A 26,240-nucleotide genomic window follows, 5' to 3' on the forward strand; every position below is an offset into this window, starting at 1 on the left:
TTTGTTCCATCAAATCTTGGTAGTATGTTAACAGAAATCGATTCATGTGAACTCGAGTTCATTTCTTATAGGTTGGATCGCACCAAACACAGATTGTTAGATACACTACACAAAATTCTCGGATTAGTAACAGCCATTCGTAACGACTTTATGGTCGTTATAAAATTCCCGTTACAAATGGACGTTACGAAAATTTCGTAACAGGCAGCAGTCGGTCTAATTTTGAAAATTTTTCTAACAAGGCTAAGCCGTTACGAAATTTTTTATAGGCGTGCGAGTCACACGCTTGGTCACACTTGGGTCGTAACACCTTTGGAATGTGTGTGTGCCATTCACATGCATGGAATTATGTTTTCCACCCATGATGAGTTATACCAGAGGATATTTCCTCCATTGGTGTGCGATTCACATGAGTGCTTTTGAGGATATCTCAGCAGTTCGACAGATCGGGATTCATTTTCATTTTTTTCTTTTCTCTCTTCTGCTCCTGCTTTCTCCTCTCCTCTCAGGCGATGAAACCCTAGTTTCATCACAGAGATCGTTGATTGCTGATGAATGAATCTGTATAGATGACGAGGGTGATGGTGTAATTATTGAAGTACGAAGGAGAACAAGTAGGAGTTTTAGGTTCATTGCGTGAGGTGATAAATCAGGGAGAGAGTTAGGGTTAGGGTTTATTCTTGAAGTGAAGAAATCATGAGAAGATGATGGATCTGTTGAGAATGCAGGTGATTCATGGCGGTGCTGTTAAATCAAGTGTGGATTCAACTTGGCAGAAATGGTAAGTTGATTTAGGGTTTCTCAGATTAGTTCTGGTTTGCGTGTAATTAATTTATAAATTGAATAATGTTTGAGTGGTTTGTTCTTAATTTAAGTATGGATGGATGTTTAGGGTTCTTTTTTGGATTTCACAGGGAATTTTGGTTTACTCGTTTCCCCAATTTAGGTACCAGGGTTTTCTGTGTTCAGGATTACAAAAGAAACAATTGAAGATGGTGATAGAATTCGATTGATTATATTGTTACCGATGAGAGAGGAGTTAACATGTAGAAGAAGAAGGAGTTGAAGAAAAAATATGTGCAACTAAGGATTCAACATATGAGATTTTCTTTTTTGTAAAAAAATTAGTCTTTTGTTTGTTGATATATGACTATGTGTGTTTTAGTTGTAACTATTGTTCTTGTTGTTGTTGCAGAATAAGAGGGGAGTTAGAAGCTAATGTTGCCTGCCAACTCTTTTGATGATTTAATGTATTGTTTGCTGTGATGGTGGAAGGAGGTATAGCTGAAATGGGTGCTTGTTTGAGTATTTGCAGCTGAGTTAGGTGGTGAATTGAAATTGCAGGAAGGATGGAAGGAGGTAGCTGAAATGGGTGCTTGGTTCTGGTGATGCAGTTTGAGGTCATAAGGAAGGATTTCTAGGTCAAAGAGTAGTGATGTTGTATTATATGATAGCAGAATGAGTTGCATAATGGTGGTTGTTTGGATGTGAATTTCCGGGAATAGCAGAATGAGTTGCAGCTGGGATTGCAACTAGATACAGGGAAGTGATTGAAGCTGCCGAATGGTGCTCTAAATGGATGTTGCTGTTGAAGCTGAATGGAGGCTGCAGGTATATTGATAGTTTCGTTTCCATTCAATTCTAATACTTATTTAACTGTGTTTTTTATAAAATGGATTGTTGATTTGATGTTTTTGGTTTTGATTTTATAGATGTGAAGAAGAAGTGCGAGAGTAGTTCATGGTGTAGTAAGCTGCTTGAGTAGTAACATTTATATGATAAGATGCTTGAATTTATAAGATGTCCATGGTTTTGTTTGTGTGTTTGAGTTTATATAAGTGGTTGTCTTACCAAGATCAAAGTTATATTTAAATGCAGGGAAAGTATGGAATTGTGGAGTTTCTGCTGTGAGATGGATGGAGGATATGAAGGATAAGGAAACGGTGGTTCTACTGAGAACGGTGTAGAAGCGGACATTACATTTACTACAGGTTTCTTTCTAAATTGGTACAACCTTTTCCTTACCATTTTTTGTTTTAAGCTGCAACCATTTAATAAAAATGTTTCTTGTTTTAAGTTGCATCCATGGAATTACAGGGTTGCAGCTCATTGAACACCTAACACTGGTGATAAGACTGTGTTCATGAGAATTTAGTCTTTAATTTGGTTGTGTGCAGGCATTCATTTTTCCATGTGCAGAAATTACCTTCATGTCATTTTTCCATGTACGGAAGGTCAGTGCTTGGTTGTAGAGAAAGCTTCGAGGTAACTATTACTTATGCTTCCTTACTCTTTATGATTGATTGTTGAGTATCTACTGCTTAGTTTGAGTAATGACTTGGTATCTTAATGGGATACATGACGAAGGCAGTGATTTCATATACAAGAGAATTCATGTTATCTCTAAGTGAATTGGAGGTTTGCAAAAAGTTTCTTGTCGGATTAGGCCAGGCTATCCTATGGCATTACTACTGTTTCTCTTTGTTTTATTACTTAAGTGAACCTTGTCGTAATGTCGGTACATACATATATAGAAGCATGTAGGAAATATACAAGGACCTTGTAAGGACGTGGTGGGTGATATGGCTCACTGGTCTTACTCTTTCATAAGTACCATTGCCTCGACCTTTGGAGCTACTTTTTATTGCTCTTTGTTTTATTGCTTAAGTGAACCTTGCCGTAATGTCGGTCCATACATATATAAAAGTAGGTAGGAAGTATATAAGGACCTTGTAAGGACGTGGTGGGTGATATGGCTCATTGGTCTTATTATTTGATAGGTACCATTGCCTCGACCTTTGGAGCTGAAGCCCCAGTTGTGAACCCAGATGGTCTTGGAAATGCACCACTACCCTGTGTCCTTATATTGGTCTAGCAATAACTATGTGATGATATTATAATTTCTGAGTGTCAGGTATACTGTGGACTTGCATATATCATGTAAAGGACTAATACTGTATTAATTTTATTTGTTCAATTTATGCAGCATTGTCCATTTTAATATCCTTAGTATGCCTTTGCTCATCTACCTGGTAGTTAAATAAAATTAATGTGGTAATATCCAAATGACTGAATCAACTTATACAGACTCTTATAAGGAAAAAGAAATGAGGCTTATTATCTCTCTATTTTTCTACTTACTGTTATTCCTTCATTTTCAAGGTTATCAATATATGTTTGTTTCCGCTATGACTGGACTTCCAAACGTGAGATGGTTTGGTATTGAAGCGGACTATAATTTTCTCGTGATGGATTTAATTGGACCTAATCTTGAAAGTCTATTCAACTTCTGCAGTAAGAAAATCTCTTTAAAGTCTGTTATGATGCTTGCAGACCAGATGGTGGGTATTGAAAGATCACTCATTGTCTATTCTTATTCTTAATACCTCTTTTTTTCATTTTTTTTCTTGTATGTGTGGCAGGTCAATCGTGTTGAATTCGTACTCGCCAAATCTTTTCTACATCGAGATATTAAGCCAGATAATCTCCTCATGGGGCTTCGAAGGCGTGCAAATCAGGTTTGTGTCTTTACTTTGTAAATACTTTTGTCCATTCTCCAACAAATGCTCAAGATAAGTTTTTGATGCATTGCATGCCTTTGCTTTCCATGTAGGTGTACGTTGTTGGCTTTGGTTTGGCTAAGATGTACAGGGATATTACAACACATTCTATATAGGTAAGGAGATAGAAAAGTTTAATCGTCTTGGCATTTGTACACAGTTCTAATAACATCTAATATATTTTAATATTTGTTTTTTAGATTTAGAGCATTGTTTCTTTGTACATTAACTTGAATATATATGAAGAAAACATGTTAGGAGGCTTCCTAATCATGCCTAAGATTACCAGAAGTTTAACCAATAGCTGAAAACTTGTTCTGCTTTTTATCTGAATTGTTTATTTTTTTGATTCTTCATCATATGGTATGCAAGAATTAATACTCACCTTGGCAAGCAGGTACAAATAAGAGTGTACTCATCAGTGAATACATGCAGGGTTGTGGATGCAGGCAAGATTATGGATGCAGCTGAAGTTGCCGAAAACAAGCTCTTTCTGCTTCATCCAAAAATGCAACCAAACTGGATAGCCATAGGTGAGGATCCTCAAAAGAATCTAAACAAGTAATTGAGTGATTTTAATGGTAATGTTTGCAGTCTTATTTGTTTGTGCATATTCTTTTGGTAGTGCAGATTGGTTTTCTCTATATCATGCATCTCTTTGCTTACCCGCAGTTTATATGTATCTTTTAGAGATTTGATAGTTCCTGAAGTAATGTTTCTGCATTGTCTAACACTTAACTGCAGGGATGGATGGGGCCAGACTATCCAATCTCCACTGCTTGGTTTTCTGACTGTAGGTCTGCTTTGATTTTGCAGTCGGAAGAAAGAATGTGGGTTACAATGCTAATACACGTCTCCACGATGCAGGAAAGAAAGATAAGATCATGTTATCTTTGTAAGTTTGTAAATAGTGTTGCTTATAGTGGTTTATGTTAGAAGATACTTAAGAACTTGATACTTAGCAACAAAAAGATATTGTACTTAGAAGAATTTATTTCCTTTTTCTGATATGAATTGATTGAATGTTATATGGATTGAATGGATGTTATATGAATTGAATGAATGATGAAACTATTGTAGTGTGAAAGATAGATTGATAGAGTAGAGTGTGGATGATGGATGGATAGGTGTAGGAATTGCGGCTTTTTTCCAGCAGAAAATAGACTGCCAATAATATTGACCTGGTCAAAATTGGTCGACATTAACCAATTTGGACCAGGTTAACGTTGACTGGCAGTAAGTTTTTTAATGTTACGAAAACATTCGTAACGAATATCAACTGTTTCACATTAGTAACGGCTTGCGCCTGTTACTAATTTGCCACATAGTAACGACTATGGCCCGTTACGACATCGTTATTACAAAAAAATTCGCAAAGGCCGCTAGCTATTACCACTTGGAAAATTAGTAACGGCTAAGAGCTGTTACTAGAGCCATTACAACTAGAGTTCGTAACGGCTACACACTAAACCAAATTATAGGATCCGTAAAAGTAGTAAGCCGTTACTAAAATGGGTTGTAACGGATACTTCTTGTTGCAAAAGAGGGTATTACAAATTTTCGTAAAGGATTTGTGGCCGTTACGAATTTGGGTTGTAAATGCCCTCGTAATACGTCTGTGCCGATATGAATTTTCCACGTGGTAACAGCTAATGGCCGTTTCGAATTTTATTTGTAACGCCAGCGTCGTAACGCTTTTAAGCCGTGACGAACTTTTTTGTAACAGTAAAAAAATTACTGCCTGTCAACCTTGACCTTGGTCAAAAACAGTCAATAACAACCAATTTTGACCAGATCCATATTGACCGGCAGTTCATTGTCGGCCTGAAGTATGCCGGAATTCCAACTGCATACACTTCACATTATCCATCGTCGACACTCAACAATAGTTTCTTCCATCAATATATTCATAAAATCACGTTCAATCAATTCATATCAAAAAAGAACTCAAAATCACATTAAGTTCCAAATCATTTTTACTTATAAGTTCAGCTCATACACTACATAGTAACTTACTCAAAGCTTGCAGATACTTCCCAAACAGTAATCGCCAAGAATTCTTCATCAAGTTCTTCATAATCCCTCGCTTTAAGTTCATAATGGCCAACCCATACTACACGAAACAAACCATAAAATCTATAAGAAAGGGTACCAAATTTATGAAATTTACAAGCATAAAAAACTGAACATACAGAGAGGTCACAGGCTCTCAACATGGTATTTTGCACAAGGCCACAAATTCCACCATAACCGAAAACTAACAGGGGAGAATGTAAAATAGTAATATGAAGCAAACCAAAAAAACCATGTTAAGACAGTGAAGTATAGTTTCTTGAAAATGACTAAAAATGTAAGAAGGATTGAATAACTGCACAACTGACATTCCGTAGGATGACAGTGACTTACTTCAGGCCATATGTCTGTAATGAACTCCACAATATTATAAGATACGCCTCCCTGGACGTCAAATTGATCCTTCTCAGTTGGCCCTGAAACAAAATATTTCAGAATTCATAAAAATGAAGAGCATAAATATACACCAGAAGCATACATAAACAGATCCATGGAACTGCATCATCTTAACAACAGATGCTCCTGGAATGGAAAATACATAATAAGAAACCTAAAGCATGCATTCAAAAATGAAGACTAATTACACTACTGCAAATGAATTAAAAGAACCCACATCATGGAGTTGCTTCGCCATGCAAAAGTACCCTTGACTTTTCATGAAAGGTTGAAATAAACTTAATAATAGAACAGAGAAGAAGTAACAACACCAAGAAATTAGATATGGGATGACATGAAGAGACTGTACCGCTTGAGTTCAGGCCATAAATTATTTAATTGGAGATCATCCAAGAAATGATCATGCTTCTATTAAATCACTGTGTGTTCCCGCCACATACACACACACACGCACAAGGAGTTAGCATAATAAGTAACAACACCAGAATGCTGTGAATTCAGCAATAAGATGCTCCAACACGCATAATAAGTTTATATTGAGAGGAGACATAGCAATGAAAGAAAATGCCTATAATGAGCAAAACTGAAATCACATTAAGAGGATGCAACCTCATTTTATTCTATCACAACACTAAGATCAAACGATAATACTCACTTGTTATTTCAGCACATCTACGAAGAATATCACGTAATGCCTCAAGAAGATCAGGCATGCTAATGACCCTTGTCAACCCATCCAGAGATAAAGCTTCTTGAACAACACTAAGATCATCATCTTGAAGCCGCCTCAATATTGCTTGTTGGATAAAAGCAAGCTTCTGGAACACAAAATATAAGGGAGAACGAAATCAGGTAACTATATTGGATGGCGCAGAACTATTTGACCCCGGCAGAAATAATTCAGGAAAAAAATACAAATATAAGGGTATAATTACAGTATGTTAAAAGCCAAGCATACTAATGCAACACAGCAGCAAAAGTAATCATGCCCAGATCTCCATATTGGTCAGGTATAGCAGAAATAATCAGGATTTTAAAACTTCTTGCACAATAGAGATAAAGCGCCAAACCTGAGAGTCAGCAGCTCAGATTTCAAAATTATTGATTTGTCCAAACTGGATAGGGTAGAGCTTTACGGATCTCCGCCTTCCACATCACCATAAGAACCACCAACTTCAATTCATTTGCACCCATTTGTAGCTGCAACACTCATTTCCATCTGCATTTATGCCTGCAATTCATACCACCAAAGCAAACCAGTAACAGCTCATTGGCATCTTCAGTTAACCTGCACTCTGACTCAAGCCATTCAGTTCAGCTGCACCAGTCTGACTTCCATTCTGTAGCTCTTCCCTGCTTATAATGTGCAATCAAATTCAGTCAATCCTAAGCATACATATAATTAAACCAACATTTACTCTCTTCACTTCTAACTATAACAGCTGCACCTTCAACATCATATAAATACCACCATCAGACTCATTCTCCATGAGTCTTCTCTTTATCTCACAGCTAAATAATCCTGTCAAAACCCTTTAAGCATATCATGAGATAAACATTAATAACACAATTATAACATCAATTGATCAATATGAAGATTAATATCCAATGACGAAATCATCAACTACCCTATTGGCATATTTACATGACAAGGCCTCAAGATAATTCAGTGAAGCCAGTGCTGCAATCAAACTAGAATCACATTATTTTAATCAAAAAGAGATTCAGATACTCTTTTCTAATCCGATCTTCTAACAAATCACAATAATTAACTAACCAAACTATAAAAACCTTAAAGAACTAGTAGTATCTTTGTGGTCCAGTATGAAAAAAAATCAACTTGGCTGTTATGATTCTATAATCTATTGCTAAGAATGTGCAAGATCTGAAGATCACCACACACTCTAGAGTCTATTTACCCCGTCATAACCCATTATTTCAGTTGGCTATATCTCATAAAGCCAAAGTTATCCGCATGGTACCTAATCGATTTTATTTCTGACTCTAGAAATTCTAATCCACGACAAGATTACCTAAACACCACCTAAATTTACTTTTTGAACCATTCCCATTAGATTTCCCAACATCCCCGGAGCCTCTGGAACCATTGCTACTGTATTGTTTAACAATTTGGGTTATTGCAATTAAACATCTGTTATCACAACCAAAGCTTGATATGTCACACATAGAGTCATCTTCACATATGGACCAACAGAGGCCTAAAAATTGGGCAACAGGATATGTTAAATTGTGTTTCCTTACAACATCAGGGTATTTCACAAAAGTGAAACATAAAGGCAATCAATTTGATAAATCATTGATAACCTCTAATACAAATTATCATGAAAATATACAAATTAAACTCAGAATCATAAACAAAAACCCTAATCAAAATTTATCAAAATAACAAATACAAAATTGAGTTTGAAACTACTTCAGGACGTGAGGTTTTCCATGCTTTACAATCAAATTCCAAACAAAATTTATTTTGATATGAACCCTTGCTGTGAAACAATCAAAAACCCTAGATGTTGGGCATCAATTTTACAGCCAAAAACCCTTTCAATCAAAATCCCTAATATCCAATTTACATTCAAAACCCTAGAAGTCGACATCAATTTTACAGCCAAAATAAACGATATAAACAATATAAGCAATTTACCTTAATCGCTACTACTATGCTCTTCGGTTTCCTAGATGATTCTAATGCTCTTACAGGTCTTGGATCCCATGGAAAATTAGTTGGTTTTTTAGCCGTGAAAAACAGATGGTGAAAGAAGATATTCGAGATAATCTTCTTGGCAAACACCAACAGCATCACCACTCTGTCATTTACAACCTGAATCCATCACCATTGCCTCCATGACAGCAACCACCACAAACCAAGATTGCCACAAATCTCGCTGGTAGCATAAACAACACCATAATCATCTTCTCCATCTCATATCCCATTTTTGTTCTTCATTATTCATCACCGGATTAATTGATTCTGCAATCTATTCGATTCCGACTGCCAATCTCAGATTCAACAACACCGAAGTCATTTGAATTCCTGCCATCTTCTTTGTCATTCTAACAACCCATGCTATGATTATTTGAAACCCTTACCAAATCGAACCAATATAACAGATCCATCTCTTTCTTTGCATCTTTCTCGCCACCAACGCTAACACTGGTTCATACCCATTCTTGACTTGAATCAAATGGCAACAACAGATTCATCTTATATCAGCTGAGAATATCACCATCGGTTTCTTCTTACAGCAGTCGCACGAACCGGAATGGAAGAAAAGAGTTTAGAATGATGATTAATAGATCTTGATCTGTGAAGTTGGAAACCTGAACTCGATTAATAGATGATCTGTGAAATCGAAAACCCTAAAAGGATATGGAAGAGAAAAAGACTTTTTCGAGTAGATGGGCAAGGAGAAAGAAAATGATTCTTGTGGTTGAAACGAGTATTAGGGGAGAAAAGGATAAGGGGAGAAACATCCTCCAAGTGATTTGGTGTGGGGTGAAAAAATCTTTGGCGCATGTGACTCGCACGCCCAAGAACTCCAAGTGTGACCAAGCGTGTGACTCGCACGCCTATAAAAACTTTCGTAAAGGCTAGTTTCTGTTACAAATTAAGAAAACTTAGTAACGGATAAAGCCTGTTACGCTTTTTTTGTAACGGCAATTTGTAACGGGAATTTTGTAACGGAAAAATAGTCGTAACGAATTCTTGTTACGAATCCGGGAATTTGGTGTAGTGACAAAGCGGTTACAAGAAAATGTAACACCCACTTTTGAAACAGAAGACGACTGTTACAACCTGTTTTAGAAACGGCTCATCTCTGTTACTAATCCGCAAATTTGGTGTAGTGATATTTTCGTGTTTTCCTGCTCTGATACCAATTGAAAAAACGAGGGTACCCAAATACACCACAAGCTTTAAATTATCCACCTATAAGTCCTCTTATCGAAAGTGATTTTCTATGGACAAAGTCGAGAGAATACTACAAATCGGTATTCACACTTTGTGTGATCGTCTATGGATACGAGATCGAGACAAACTCTATAGGATCACTATCAAGTAATACGCAGTTAATGTTTGTGTAATTTACTTTAAATTATAATAACAACAATTATAATTACGTAAAATAAAAGTAAATGACACAGCAAGATTTTGTTAACGAGGAAACCGCAAATGCAGAAAAACCTCGTGACCTAGTCCAGAATTGAATACTCTCATAATTAAGCCGCTATAAAAAATCTAACAAACTTTGTATAGTTCAGACTAAGCAACTAAACCTATAGTTCCCATAGGTTCTTCAGTATCCTTGTGGTTCCGACATTCAATAAGTGCATGCACTGAAACAATTCCTTTTTATCGTATTGCAAACAGTAAAGGAACAACAAATCTGTTTGGTAACAACTCTCTTGATTCTTTCAGATGAAGATATCTCAAGTCATAAGCAAAGGATCCTCTGTTTAACCAACAAACTCCTTTGCCTGGTTGTATCAATCTATCTAACAACTACCGAAGTAACAGAGTTTAGATTTACAATCAATCAATATAGAATCAAACAAGAAACTATAAGGTGATGCTGATCTTACACAACTAGTCAATCGAGTAAATCCGATTATATTTGGATCCCAGCCGATCAAGATTTTTGCACACCCAAAGATATAAAAACCAAATCAGAAATCTTCGTTGTCTTCAAATCTTATTTAATCTTCAATAAACACTTGCACAACACCACTTGAATCTCTTGTGATCAATCATGCACAAAACGGAGTCTGTTAACAATGGATTATCACAAGACATCTTTAGATTTTAAAACCGTTCTAAAGATCTCGTCTGCACTTTGATCTAGTTTGAGTGAATCTTATATCAGAAGAGAAGATTCTCAAGAATAAACAAACTAGGTGCAATCGAAGTTCAACAATCGTTAGTCAATCAAATCAATAGAAAATTAAAATAAACTGCAATTATCTAGTTTCCCACCAACTGTACTCGTAGATCGCTTCTTGATCCGATAAAAGTCTTTAAACGAGCGTCGTAAGAGATTTCTCCTAAATAGGGTACTTTCCTCTCCGAATAGACGGCTCCACCAGAAACACCAAAAAGTTGAAGTTTGCCTGGCTCTTAGGATAGTTTGCTCGAAATGCAAACTTGGGTATTTATAGACCAGGATGTTTGGACACCAAGGAATTTCCAAAACCGAATTATTCTTAAGATATGCAATAAATGCCCAAAACGCTTTTCATAATTCCTGGAAATGCTTTGTCCAATATTTCTGAAATCTCACTAGAACTCCAATTAGTAAATGCACATTACAAAATTTTATTTTCCAAAGATATGCATTTAATTTTTGGTACTTAAAAGCATATAAAACTTAATTAAAAGATTCTTAATTTATTTCGGTCCGGTATTTCCTTGAGTAATTAAGGAATATCTTTGAACAATAAAAGATAAGAGTTAATTACTGAACATGTTCAAAGTATGTCGACATCTTTTCTTTGTAAATCCTCTTTCATATTTACCGTCTTGGAATCGATTATACCACACTTCCAGACAAGTTTAGAATGGTTCGTCTGTATTCCAGGAAAAAATATGTGATTGATCAAATATCAATATACTAATCATGAGTTTACGATTCTACAAAACACAAGGATCAGTTCTACCTTAATATGGTTACTGGGACCGGCTACATCAGTTACCAGGATCGGTCACGTCAATTACCAGGACCGGTTACCATGTTCTCATGATATTACTTGTGATCGGTTACACAAGTCATTAGGATCGGTTACACCAATTACTAGGACCGGTTACGCCAATTACAATGATCGATTACACAACTCCTTTGTGATTGTTCATACCAATTACTAGGATCGGTTACACCAATTAAAAATATCGATCATACCATCTTAGGTGATTACTTAGGATCGGTTACACTAATAAATGTCATACCAATATATATGTCAGGCACTGTGACTAGTTTTACCAGGATACATAAAAAGTTATGAGCGGTGCTACTAACTCACTCATATTGGTAATCCAAATATATGCACTGAATAACAATACCAATAAGCCTAGCGATTTCCCTTTCGATTCATAAAACAAGTTCGTGAATGTACTTCCTTTAAACAAATGTGAACATTGTTTCCTAGGACGAAATCTTCACCTTTACCCATACACATAATCACAATACATTCATATGAACATGTCGATATCTTATATACGAAGTTCAAAAGATAAGCGTTATACTTCATATTCTAATTCCTTAACACTATGATCATCTGATCATGTCTCAGTACTAGAGTATAAGCGTTCATAGCTTCGCAGTTATGTTTTTAATATAACACAACTTGAAAGATATGTTAGAAATGAATAAACTCAAGTCAAAATATTACTAACCTCAAGAGGAAGGATGATGTCTTCATTGTAGCTTGTTACTTCTTCACATTCTTCAAGACTTTGAGTAATACTTGTATGTCTCATTATTCTAATCTTTCTAGTCTAACCTATACGAAGTTGTCTTTAGTTACATAATCAAATGTCTCTTTAATTGATTTTTGATTCACTAAAATTTGATGACCAAACTTGACATACCAATGCTTGGTGGGTTCAACCAATCTATGCTCTAACAGAGGATATCTTCGAGTAGCTTCTCCTGAGATCCTTCCTTGTTTAGGATGTGACATAATGTTGTGTTGATCTTAGTGTAGACCTTATCTGCAAAGTAATCCATTTTTTATCATTTACCTTTTCCATCTAAGTACTTCGATCTTTTGTCCCTAGAGTTGGTTCTGCCCCCAACTTTGTTCTGCCTCTTAGGTTGCTCCGGAATTGGTTCCAGAGAGTTGGTTTGTTGCGGAGAATCTGTTGCTTTAGTTTGTTCTCTGGGATTGTCCTTCTAGATCTCTTCAAGTCTGATATAGCGGTCTTGAAAGACCCGAAGCTCCCCTTCGGAATCAAGTGTCCGATTGTGGAGCTCCACGAAGATAACTGATGTCTTATCAAGGACATACTTATAACAATTAATGCTAATTTCTGGGTTGACTTTGGCAATTGCTTGACACGTTTTCTTCCACTTGTCTGTGTATTGCATCAGCGTTTCCCGGGATCCGATAGCTAAATCAAATAACATATCTAACTATGCCTTCGTAGTCTTGTTGTACATGTACGTCTCCAAGAACACGATTGGCAATTGCTCAAACGAGTCAACTAAATTTGACGGCAGGTTGTCATACCATGCTAGCGCTGATCCTGTTAAGCTTGCGGGAAAGTACCTACAAAGTACTACCTCATCTCTTTCCCAATAGGAAAGGACATGAGTATAGTATCGTAGCTAAAATGCGGGATCTGAGGTACCATTGTACCCCTGGAACGTAGGTACCGGGCATTTCGCAGGGATAGGTTCCCTTAAAATGCGACAGGAAAACGGAGATGTTGTCGCCTTCTGAAGTACCTCCTACAATATTGCGCCTGTGTGGCCAGTCTTTAACCCTAGGATTTATTTTTGCATCTTTTCCATTTGCTCCATGACCATCCCCATGTTGTGAGTACCCTTGGACAATGTCTCATTGTAGTAATATTGAGAGGGCATGTATGAGGGATCCATCTAATATGGATCGTGTCTTGTTCTCCTAGATCCTCCTGGTGGGTGAGATTTGGGTGGGTTGAGACCACCCCTTCGTTGTCCGGAGATGGATCATGGATCATTTATCACGCCTCTTTAAGGGAGAGTGGGTTTGGAAACCTTCGATATGTATCTCCAGCATATCTTTCAAGTTCTGGTCCTGAGACATCCCGTGCATCGCATCCTCATGCTCCTTGTTGTGAAATAACAAAGCTGCCATCTGCATGCGCTGCCATTTTCTCTTCGTTGTTGATTCCGCCACCCTAAGGAGTACTTTCATCCGGTTCCTAAGAGTCTTCTTATTCTTCTATTGCTGGAGCATCGGGATTGATCTGAACTGGTGTTACGTTTCCCAAACCTCGTATGTTAGGAGCTACGGTTCTGGGTAACCCTCCGTTAGTAGTAGGAGGCTGCGTAACATGAGAGATCTCCGGTAACGACATGCCGTAAGGTGGTTGCACTCTAGATGTTTGCCCATCCCCTCAGCAGGAATAGGTGGTCGGTTGGCCGCCGTTATTCTTGCTATCTCGCTTTGTCCGTCCTCAGCTTCGGTTCTTTGATTTTGATGTGACGGGTTTTGTGACCTTCCTATGGTAACAACAGGTCTTGAACTTGATGGTATGTCACTTGGTTTCTGCATATCTTCGGCTTTGTCGTGAAAAACAGAGTAAGATGATAAGTTCTGTTTTTTTGGGCCTTCGTTAAAGTAACAATTAATGCTCTGACACAAAGAGCGGCTAAGCAGATTTTTAAAAAACTACCCAGACAGGTTTTGAAAATATGGGTATTTAATTTTTGACTGACACCTACACGGAAAAATCGGTAATAAATGTTGGTAAAAACCCCAAAAAGGTGTAAAATCCTTAAATATTTGAAGCTAGTAAATGTTTTTTTAAAAGGTTTGTTCTCCTTAAATTCTCACTGAGATCCCCTAGTGTTCATAGATACTCAGATCCAAAGGATACTTTGTCGTAAAAGGCTTTTTCTCGTACAAACAAAAGTTTAACGTTTTTGAACACGTTTGAGAGGAAAATTTTGTAGATCTATAATAGTGCAAGTCTTTTGAGGTTAAGAACTCAAAGAACTTACGTAAAAAAGAGATGAACGTATCACTAGGAAGTGATATCCATCGTTTTTAGACTAAGATCTCTTTTTCAAAAGAAGGGTTTGTAAAAAAAAATTATAATAATAACTCGGACTTACGGAGCTTGTATTCTAGCGGCAAACTGTGACTACTATTTTCCCCATAATCTACGTAATGTAAACAGCTCAGAGAATCCGATACTAAGCAGTAAAGATTTTTCAGTTAAACTAACGTGGTTAAGTAATAAAAGGTACTCAAGATAAAGACAATAATAACGACCAATACTGACACTAGTACAGAAATGGCCTTTAGCCACGCCCAATATAAATTTCCCTATCACGCCTTTTTGGTTTTTGCGTGTCTATAGGGTAGAAATCTACCCTGTAGCCACGCCATGTTTAATTGGCGTGTCCATTGGGGTGCTTTCGTCCACGCCAGGGTTATTGGCGTGTCCAAATATTACCATTTAGTCACATTAACTTTCAGGTTTTTGATGGGCGTGTTTATAGACCACTTTATGGCCACGCTAAGAAATTCTGGCGTGTCCAAAAAAATAGTCACGCCACTTTAGGCGTGGCTAAAAAGTTAGTTTTGTTGGACAGGCTAGTATGCGTGTCCAACGTGTAAGTTTTTTAGACTCGCCATTTTATTTGCGTGGCTAAAAAATTCGTTTTATTAGACACGCCAGGATGCGTGTCCAAAGAGTAAGTTTTATAGACACGCCACTTTTTATGCGTGGCTAAAATGTTAGTTTTATTGGACACGCTAGTATGTCTGTCCATAGTGTATGATCTATGGACACGCAAGTATGTGTGTCCATAGTGTAAGATCTATGGACACGCCATTTCTAGTTCTTACACTATGGACACACCAGTTCTAGTTACAACATACATGGGCAGTAATCTGTGCTCATGCCCCTAAGTCCAAAAGATAATTTTGGGATGGTCCATGAACTTATGGATATATTGCCACGTTACGAATGACGTACTTATGGTTGATAGTCTAAATCAGGCTCTACCCCTTGAAAAAACTTATGGGTTAACAATGATAGTCAACAAGAAACTTATATAGGTTAACAACGATAGTCAATAGGTTTATCCCTGGGAACGCCTATATAAAGATCTTTTATGTGATATTTTAAAAACATGATACTATACGTTGAGTCAGTCTATCTTTCTTCTTGTTTTTCATGAACATCTAAGCTTAAGTGAAGCATACAAGTCTATTCTTCCTACTTTTCATGAACATTTAAGCTGAAGTGAAGCATACAAATGTGCGTCTTCATAAAACTTGCATTACAAAGAAGAGAGCATAACAATATTTGAACTGTTGATTCAAAATAAATTTCAAATTTTATTAATAGACGAGGTTTCTTACAAGGTACAATCCCACTTAAACATAAGAAATTGAAAAAGTAAATAAAAATTGATCGTAAATATACGAATTTCCAATGGTGAAAAAGTATCCAAAAAAGTATAAACTCAATGTTTACAAAATACGAACATGTACATCAGAATATGGTAGAAGTGTCATCCCAAGCCCCGTAAATCATCAGAACATGTAATTCTCAATATTTTCCAGGTGTTTATCAGCATAGACATATTCGGACCTTTGAAAAAATAGTTAAAGAGGTCCATAATTCCTGGAAGCACAACCTAAACCAAGTAAAAAAGAAAACTGCACACAAATATTCTCAAAACATAACAATAAGATTAAAAGTAAAGCATACAAAATTCTTTTTGTTGCAGAATGATTCCCATCAACCTCACCCTAAACAGCTGAAAGATCACAAAAAAAATTTCATATAATCGAAACAAAACCATCATCAAATTTGTAATGAGTATAGTGTTATGAAGAAGAATCTGTCTTTCATAATCAAAGTTAGAAACGATATTCAACTTTAGTAACAGCAGATTCCTAAAGTTCTCAAAAAAAAAAAAAAAAAAAAAAAAAAAAAAAAAAAAACGTGAGGTGCTGCTGGGATCCAAATATCTTGTATGACAAGATACTAGGTTAGTCAAAATTTCAATGCATGGAAGGAAAGCAACGGCCACATATTTAAGCACAAAGAAGAACTATTGATCTCAATCACCGGAATACGTTATGGAGAGAGAATGTAAAGTAAAAGAATGCAATGTATAACAATACCCTAAGCTGTTTTTTGGAAAAATCTCTAGCAGAGAATCCAGAAACTTCGATCCAAGTGTTACAGAACACAGCACAAGCTGACAACATAAATACAAGATGAAACATCGCACAACAGTTTGTATTGTATCACCTGCATATAAAATAGTACAAGATGGCATTAAGTATTTGAATCCAACTTCACTGGAGTGTTCTATCTAACCTGGGAGGTGAAGTAAAGGTTGGATACAAGAGTAGATGGAAGAAAGATGTGCATGTTAGAGGTTGTCCAGAAGCATTCTTTGACCTGACTGGAAGGACGATGCAGAACCCTTGAAAGTAGATAACAATGGACAAGATCAAAAATATAGTCAACCAATTTGTCACATTTGCAAGGTTCTTCCGGCACAGACCTTTTCTGTCCGAGTTATTAACATAGGGAACAAAGTGATAACAGCACCTTCAAACTCGTAATATCCTGTCGATCTTCATTTATCCCATGCAACCTGTTCATCCCGTTTTGAAATTCTCTCCTCGTGCAAGAAGTTGAGCCAGTACTCTGATAAAACGAAAAAGAAATAGCAAAGGCACCAACCATGAATTAGTAAAACTCTTTGCAGCATAGAATAACTCAATTTCATGAAATATGAACTTATCTTGAAATAATATAGAATAGCCTAATTTTCCAGCAGCAGCATAGAATAAGTCAATTTCATGTCCAACAAAAAATGCAAGTTTGTAATGCACAAACGATTTTGGGGCACAAATAAACTGTTGCAACAGTAAAGATTACTATTATAGAAATTATTTCGTACAGATAGATTATGTTGTGTCGAACAAAATAATGGTATTATTTTAGAAAGTTGATGATGATATCACCTCCGCATATTAGGATAACATAAACATCAAACATATATCCATTTACTGATCACAAAGTATAAGAAAACGTTCCAATTACTGTCATTTAAAAAGCTAAACACCAAAAGGAAAACAGTTGGCAAAGATTATAAAGGAACTCAAATGGTTTAAACGGAAACGAAATGTAAATAATATACTGGCAGACCTCAAAACGTGAACCTCTATCTAATCACAACAACATCATTCATAGAATTGAAGAAAACTCACTTCTAATGAAGTTCATGCACAGTCCGAGCTGCAGATTAATCAACCACTTCATACTTTGGTTTCGATGCAATTCCAGCATCTTTCTTTGGTTTCAGTACAATTACAGTTTCTTGAACTTTAGTATCAGTTACAATATCACATTCAAGCACAAGGGTGACGACTAAACATTTAAACACAATCAATCACCTGAAGCTCAAATTATTTATCATCACAGTAACCAATTTCCACCAAAATATAAGGTCTTACTTTTTTTTGTGTCTTGGGAAAGATTGTATGTCATCATCCTGAAAAAGGATGGGGCCAAGGTTTGGGATTCTCCCAAATTGATACATCAGATGAGACATATAGGATGGAAGCATTGCCTTGAGTTTCATCTTTCCACCCTTAACTGTGAATATGATAATCATCAATGTAAATTTGATAAATTTCTAGATAAAACCATTGAAACCTTGGATTTTAGATTTTCTCAGATTGAAACAGAACAACACTACATACGCAGAAAAACTAAAATCCGATCAAAGATAGAAAGAGATAGATCTATTAAATGGATTAAAATCAACGAACATCTCAAGAATCCCGTATCATAGAAACCCATAAAAAGAACAGCTTCATCAATAATAAGATTTCTAATGTTAACTGCTTAAAAGGGAACTTAAACAGAAATTATAAATCGATTTTACCTTGGTAAGACCGTCCACATTACTGAAATCACAAAGAACAACTTGAATCGACTTAGATCAACCAATTTTGTTTCATGGTACAAAAGCTGATTCAAATAATAATCCCCAATTTCACTTAAAACACTAAAGTCTTTACAACAATCTTCCCCAAATCGGATTTTTTTTCCTGAAAACCCTATAATCTTCGAAGAACATTAAATCTAATCAAATCCAAATTGAACAAAAAAATGAAGAAGAAAAAGGAGGAGAGATTGGATTTCGTGGAAAGAGGTTTGACTTTCGATTTAGTTTTCTGATTTTTTTCAGTTTCTGGTTTAGAGATGCAAAAGATGGAGAAGAAAAAGAAGGAGAAAAAGGTTAGGGTTGGAACGAAAAGAAACAAAGAGGTCCAATACCGAACTACAGGTCACGGATAATTAGTCGCTGGATAATTATTGATAACCCCTTCGGCCTGGTGTTTGATTTTTCATGAAATTTTTGTTGGGAATTAAAGGCGCTAAATATTGGTGAAAGTTTTGTTGGTTGCGTTTTTTATTTTGGGGAAAAATTGGAAAGATTTGAGAATTTACAAAACCAAGAAATAGATTAGCACGAAAAAAAAAGTTGTTCAATAATATCGAAAAGTTATACGAGGAATTCGGTGATATTTCCTTATTTGTCAGAAGAAAACAACATATATATATGCGAAAATATCTTGGGAATTAAACAAAAGATAATAATAAGATTTCTATCTCGCATTAAAGATATGGTATAACAATGTGTATTATTTTTATTTTTGGAATTTAAAAGTGTAACTAATATGCATATCTCCATCTTTCAGCAAGATTACATAAAAGCATATGTTCATCTCAAAATTTAAACGTGCATTTGTTTCCTCAAAATATTCTTTGTTTAGTTGGTCTTTTAATTCAAATTTGTTTCAAGGATACTCTTTAAGCACCATAATCTATAATGAGCAAGTTGTAATTCACTAGTAGCATTAGCTATCTCTTCCGATTTGGTATCTTCATCTTTTTAATGAAATTATACCTTTAAAAATTTTACCTTTCTCGAAAAAATAAAATGGATTTTAAATGTGTATTTATTTTTCTTTCGGTGCCGGTTTAAAATGATTTAAAAAACAAGTACTGTATTTAGTTTTTTTATATTACTAATTAAAAGAAAAGTGTTAAACTTTTTGTGAACAACTGAATAATCTTGGATACAGTTTGTGAATAATAAGTTAAAGTGAGCATGATCTGGTAAAACTTGGATTAATTTGATAGGAATTAGTGAAAGCGAGTATGATCTTGTGAAATTGAGTAAAATTTGATTTGATTTGATGCAATTTGCGCATGATTAGTGAAAGTGTGAATGACCTAGTGAAATTATATAAAAATGGATGTTTATTGGAGGTAGGTATGCCTAGTAGATTTAAGTATGAATTGTTAGTAAAAACGAGTAAACTTGATTTTAAGATTTGTAGAATTAGTAAAAGTGAGTGCGATCTAGAGTAAAATTGGATGTGATTAGTGGAAAATAATAGAGTTGAGTATGATATAGTAAAATTGAGTAACTTTGAATATAATTTGTGAGTTGAGTATGATCTAGTGAAATTGAGTAATCCTGGACATAATTTGCGAATAACTAGTACAATTATTATGATATAGTAAAATTCACTAAACTTTGATAGAATTTGTGGATAATTAGTGAAAACAAGTATGATATAGTGAAATTGAGTAAAATTGGACAAAATTTGATACTACTGGAGTATGATAAAGTGAAATCGAGTAAAATTGGATGCAACTGGTTGATCATCGGGGAAAGAGAATATGACCTAGTGAAATTGAGTAAAACTGAATTCAATCGGATGCAATTGGTGTATAACTAGTGTAGTTGAGTATGATCTAGTAAATTTGAGTAAACTTCTATGTAGCTGGTGTATATTTGTTGCAAGTTAGTATCATATAATGAAATTGAGTAATTCGGGTGCAATTGGTTGACAATTGGCGAAAGTGTATATAATCTAGGGATAAGTTTAATTAACGGATAACTAGTAGAGTCAAGTGTGATCTAGTAAAATCGAGTGAACCTGAAAATATTATTAGGATAATAATTGAAAGTGAGTATGATCTAGTAGTGATATTGAGTAAAACTAGACTAAATTTAATACAATAGGTGAATAAATGTTGAAAGTGACTGTGACCTAGTGAAGTTTAAAATGATCCAACTAGATGTAGATAAGTATAATCCTTGGAAGTGAGTATCATATAAAGAAATTGAGTAAATTAAATCGGGTGCAATTGGTGAAAGTGTACATAATCTAGTGAAATTGAGTAAAATAAGTTCAATTAGATGTGATTAGTGGGAAACTAGTATAGTCAAGCATGATCTAGTAAAATTGACGAATTAATTTTATAATAACAACCGAAAGTGAGTATAATATAGTGATATTAATAAAATTTAGACATTATTTGATACAATAGGTGAATAATCGCTGAAAGTGATTATGATCTAGTAAAGCTAAAAACAAATGGGACTCAACTAGATGTAGCTAGTGTATAATCGTTTGAAGTGAGCACCATATAGTAAAATTAAGTAAAATCGGGTGCAATTGGTTGATCATCGGTGAAAATGTACATAATCTAGTGAAAAAATCGAGTAAAATAAGTTCAAGTAGGTGTGATTAGTTGATAACTAGTAAAGTCAAGAATGATCTAGTAAAATTGAGTAAAGTTGGAAGTATCTTTAGGATAATAACTGAAAGTGAGTATGATATAGTGATATTGAGTAGAATTAGACTAAATTTGATACAATAGTTGAATAATCGTTGAAAGTGATTGTGATCTAGTGATGTTAAAAGAATGAGACTCAATTAGATGCATCTAGTGTATAATCGTTCGAAGTGAGTACCATATAGTGGAATTTTGAGTAAAATTGAATGTAATTGGTTGATCATTGGTGAAAGAGTATATGATCTAGTGAAATTGAGTAAAATAGGTTCAACTAGATGAAATTCGTAGTTAACTAGTAAAGTTGAATATGAAACTTGGATGTAATTGTAGGGTAACTAGGGAAAGTGAGTATGATTTAGTGATATTGATTAAAGTTAGACTAAATTTGATTCAGTAGGTGAATAACTGTCTAAAGTTATTACGATCTAGTGAAATTGAGAAACATTGGACTCAACTAGATGTAGCTAGTGTATGATTTAGTGAAGATGAGTCTCAATTTGACACAATTAGTGAGTAATTGTTATATATGAGTATGACCCGGTAAATTTGAGTAAACTTGGACCTGAATTAGATGGAATTGGTGGATAAGTAGTGAAAGTGAATATGTAATTGGATTCAATTGGTGGTGGTGGATAATTAACGAATGTAACCACGACTTAGTAAGGTGGTTGTGGATAATTAACGAATGTAACCATGACCTAGTAAAAATTGGACTCAATTAAAAACAATACATCGTGATTTCTTATTTTAAAATGTTATGGATATGTAACACACTTTAAGTACGGTGGTAAGCTTTTAGAACAAAATCTATAACTTTTGGATTCATTCTCATTACTCGTATGTCTCCTTAATACTAGTTTTGTTGTTGTCGATGTTGTCTTACATGCTTTGATTATCTTAAAAAACCTTCTAATTTTCATACACTTGTTTGCACTCTATCGGTACCAGAAACCTTATTGAAAAATTTAAATTCAAATAGACAAAGACAATGATTAAAAAGTTCAAAACCATAAAGCTGCATTAATATTATGTGTATTTTTTTAATATTTGTATTCACGTGGTTATGTTTTGACCCCACCAAATTTTCATTTAAGCCAGATTTATCTAACATCAAATTTCTCTATCTCTTTAAAAAAAAACATAAAAACATTTTTAAGGATATTCTAAAAGGATGATAACCCGTGCTAAATATATCTAGTTATAGTCTTATAGACTTATAGAACTTCATTTTTGGAAATTTCATGAGGGCACGGGCTTAGGCGTGCCACACTTAGAACCGCATCTCTGTCGTTCGAAACTTACCCTAACTCTAGCAGTAGCTTTACTTTCGTATCTCTTTCCCACGATCTCCGCCTGCTCTGTATGTAAAGAAAAAAAACCAAGTCAATCTACAACTACTTCCCGAACGGAAGTCAGAAGAATCCTCATTTTCCTCACCTTAAACCGTAACACTAGGCAGTTGATCTTCTCTCTCAATCTCTCATAATTATTTCATTGATCAATCAAAGTTATTTTTTCTAAACCCATATCTCATAAACTAAATCCATCCTCAGAAACCAAACCCAATCTTCAGTACTCTAGATTTCGTACTGAACCCTAGAATATTGTTTTTTTCGACATAATCTTTAGAAAATTAATCTCTGCACGACATCTTGCTGACAAGTCCGAGAAGATGAGTTTATAAGACCCTAGATTCCTTGTTTATGCTGATGATGTGAGTCTAATTTCTTACATAAAGTAATTTTTTTTCTAGAATTCGCAATTTTCATTTGATTTTATGAAGTTTAAATCATGAGTTTGGTTCTAATTTCAGTTTTATGATCTGAGTTTTGAGTTAGATTACTATATTTTTGTACATCTGGTTGTATTGATTTTCTAGGGTTTATTTTTTTTCCTTTTATTTTGTTTTGGTTTGTCTCTCAGTAGAATTCCATCATTTAGTAGTATTCCATCATTTAGATATTCCTTTTGTTAGATATATAATGAGTTCGTTTGTATTTTTTTTCTTCAGATATTGAGAAGATTAGTCCAAAGCAGAGAAGCACGAAGAATTAGATTTTCGGGGTTCTCAAGCACAATGGCTTGTGGTAAGCTCAATTTTTACTCAACTTATGTTCCTAAAGAGAAGTTTTGTATTTTTTTTCTGGAGTAAGAATTAGACGTTCCAATACAGCCAATCAATGTTTTTTTCTTCGTCTCTTGATCTCAATTGCATATTTTGAAGAAAAAAAATGGTTAAAATGGAAGGAAAACTACTAAACATGGAGGCTTTCTCTTTTAATGTTTAAATGTAAAACTGCTAGTATTTTGCTCTTGGTGTTTCATTGGATCTACACCAACATTTTGGGATTTTTTACTATTGTGCAATTAGATTATCTATGTGAAAACTGATTTCTTCCGGCAAATTGTTTTTTAGGGAATTTTTTTTTATTGGGTTCTATTAAGCAAAGATGATTGTTTGTTTTCCTTTTTCTGTTAAGAGTTTGAAGTTATTGTCAATTGTTTGGTTAAGAGTTTGAAATCAGGGATTCATTGTATTGTAGAGTTTTTTTATTATTTGAAATCATCGTGAATTACTTGTCCGATTTTGATTGTATTAGAATTTTAAATGCAGGTAGCCTGAAGATAAGCATTGCTAGAGTATAGAGATCCATCCCTTTTATATTTAAGTGAAATTGGTAAGTTTGTTTCTTCCTTGGCATCATATTTTGCGTTGATACCTATTTTAAAGATTGAATTGGCTTTCCATGTTGCTTATGTGTTGAGACTCGTTCTAACTTAGGTCATGGAGTCTGGTTTGAAATGTTCTTGGTAATTCACACTGATATCGCGTTGGCTAATATCACAGTCATTATGTTTTCCTAAAATCAATACTGGTACCACTTAGTGAGTCTCTCTATATAGTATCTTTTGGCCTCTGTGTAGTTGCACATGTTACTTAATGTTTTTGTTTCTGTTCTCTTAATTCCAGCATGCAAATATCTACCCATTGCGAATATCTATAGCCAAATTACCTTCCAAAAATTTACTCATTACACTAGATTTTGTGGCGCACTAATTTTCCCTTTTCAATGCTCATTTTCATTTACTCATTGTACTAGATTTTGTGGCCCTAGCTACTAAATTTCCTTTTCCAATGCTCATTTACATTGTTTTAAATTGTGTATGTGAATCCAGAGTACATTTAAAAGTTTGAGGCAGCTGACCTGAAATTTGTGGTGGGGATGAAAGTGGAAAGTACTAGAGGTACATAATCTGGTCAATAACAATAAGGACCAGCACTTTATTCCATTATTTGATGTTATAATGTCTGATAAACAATTTATCGTTTTTTTTGCGGATTGTAGAGCTTCCAAGTCACCATTTTAGACGGAAGTGCAATTCCATCCCATGTTCAAATTAAGACTTGGACGGCCTTCTGCTTTAAATCTAGGTATCTTTCGCTGAAGCATGAATTTTTTTCCAGTATGGATAGCGATTCTTTCACTCCACCTAGACTGTTAAAGTTCATATTTTAGAGTTTAAAATCTCTCTTAACAGTAAAAATTGCGCAACTGTAGGTCTTATATTTCCAGCAAGCGGGGCAGTTGCAAGCGTACATTGACAAGCAGCAACATGGAAACTAGGAAAAAAGTTGATTTTCTTCGGTCGTCGTCTGATACTTTTCATGGTACGCTAGTTAGAGTATGGGTGAAACTTGATGTGCTTACATATGGTACTCTGCTTATGTTATTATAAGTACTGATTACTGGACATCTTGTTACTTGTTCATCATGCAATCTACTAAAGATATATGAATTTGGTACTTGCAGTTTCAAATCTATACGTTTTGGATTTAGGAAATATCATTAGTGCACTATAGACAACACTAAAGGCACCCATGAAACTGGTGGATCCAGAAAGTAAAATTCTGAGTAATACAGACTGTACAGTTTGTTTTACTTTTCTCTTTTGCATGGGCAAGCGACATCCTAGCGACAGTTTGGAGAAGCTCTTGCAGTGTGAGTGAGGACATGCATCTGCAGTAAACAAGACCTGGAGTAGTCACGCCCTTTCTTCTGTTCGATGCGGATGCGTTTACATGTTTTGATACTTACTGATTATATTGATGTCTTTGTTATTAACTCTAGTAGAATTCATATATCGTTGATTTGATTCTGCGTATAGATTTCTGTTTTGTAGTTTGATTCTTCACAAGACTAAACTTTATGCTGCTGCGCTTGCTCCATTCAAGGCTTACGAAGGTGATGGTTTTCCCTATGTAATTGATTTTTCATTGTTGGCTCATGTCAAGGTTTTTAATCTTAATTCAAATACTACTATTAGTACCTTATACTTTATTCAACATCAATAGTCTGTTCAGTTTGAACTAACACATGAACATCAGTCTCTGGTTAACCCTGGTAGTATTCCTCAACCGAGAACTTCTCCTTGTAACCAGAATCCACCTCATTTATTTTAATGCTTATATAGATTCTAATCGTACTATTAGAATATGTACAACTCTTCTTGATAATGCGGGAAACTTCTGATATGCCAAAATAATCCCAAGCAAAGCATGAGATTCTCAACATGTTGAAGCCATGGCTCTTCTTGCAGCCATACTATGGGCTAGCGAGCTGGAACTACAGTTTACTTCGTAGGGGACTGAAGCTATTACCAACTCTATCAATGCTTCTAAGTCTAGTGTTTAGCGTACTACCATCATTCTGAAGATGTAGGCTATGCTATTAATGTTCAAATCACCATAGTTAACCATTGTTATAGTGGTTTCTGTCATGTTTTCTGGATTTTTGGTGTAGTTAATGTTGATAGTATTGAATATTCGGGAAAAAATAATCTTCAGGTTTCTGTGC

The 26,240-nt window shown here is 35.0% G+C and overlaps 1 protein-coding gene and 1 long non-coding RNA gene across 4 annotated transcripts; both read left to right on the forward strand.

Moving 5' to 3' along the window:
• The first annotated feature begins 520 nt into the window (after positions 1–520).
• Positions 521–4,520, forward strand: LOC113346182. 2 transcript variants are annotated; one of them, XR_003358441.1, is made up of 10 exons: positions 521–781; positions 1,196–1,611; positions 1,713–1,743; positions 1,879–1,991; positions 2,178–2,265; positions 3,163–3,341; positions 3,423–3,518; positions 3,614–3,676; positions 3,996–4,093; positions 4,377–4,520. XR_003358441.1 is itself a non-coding variant. In XM_026589758.1 (6 exons), exons 3-6 carry the CDS (start codon positions 3,412–3,414, stop codon positions 4,457–4,459), a joined length of 351 nt encoding a protein of 116 aa, XP_026445543.1. In that variant the 5' UTR covers positions 1,762–1,991; positions 2,178–2,265; positions 3,163–3,411; the 3' UTR covers positions 4,460–4,520. The 2 variants fall into 2 exon arrangements, 1 of the variants encoding a protein (XP_026445543.1); XM_026589758.1 differs by lacking the exons at positions 521–781; positions 1,196–1,611; positions 1,713–1,743 and having other exon boundaries at positions 1,762–1,991; positions 3,163–3,518.
• Positions 4,521–22,655: 18,135 nt separating this feature from the next.
• Positions 22,656–25,729, forward strand: LOC113346187. 2 transcript variants are annotated; one of them, XR_003358443.1, is made up of 7 exons: positions 22,656–23,098; positions 23,396–23,471; positions 23,999–24,062; positions 24,562–24,630; positions 24,732–24,817; positions 24,945–25,054; positions 25,567–25,729. It is a non-coding gene; the product is annotated as an uncharacterized LOC113346187 (long non-coding RNA). The 2 variants fall into 2 exon arrangements; XR_003358442.1 differs by having other exon boundaries at positions 22,663–23,098; positions 25,197–25,729.
• Positions 25,730–26,240: the final 511 nt, after the last annotated feature.

This window comes from Papaver somniferum, unplaced genomic scaffold (assembly GCF_003573695.1).
Source record: "Papaver somniferum cultivar HN1 unplaced genomic scaffold, ASM357369v1 unplaced-scaffold_98, whole genome shotgun sequence".
Classification (NCBI taxonomy): domain Eukaryota; kingdom Viridiplantae; phylum Streptophyta; class Magnoliopsida; order Ranunculales; family Papaveraceae; genus Papaver; species Papaver somniferum.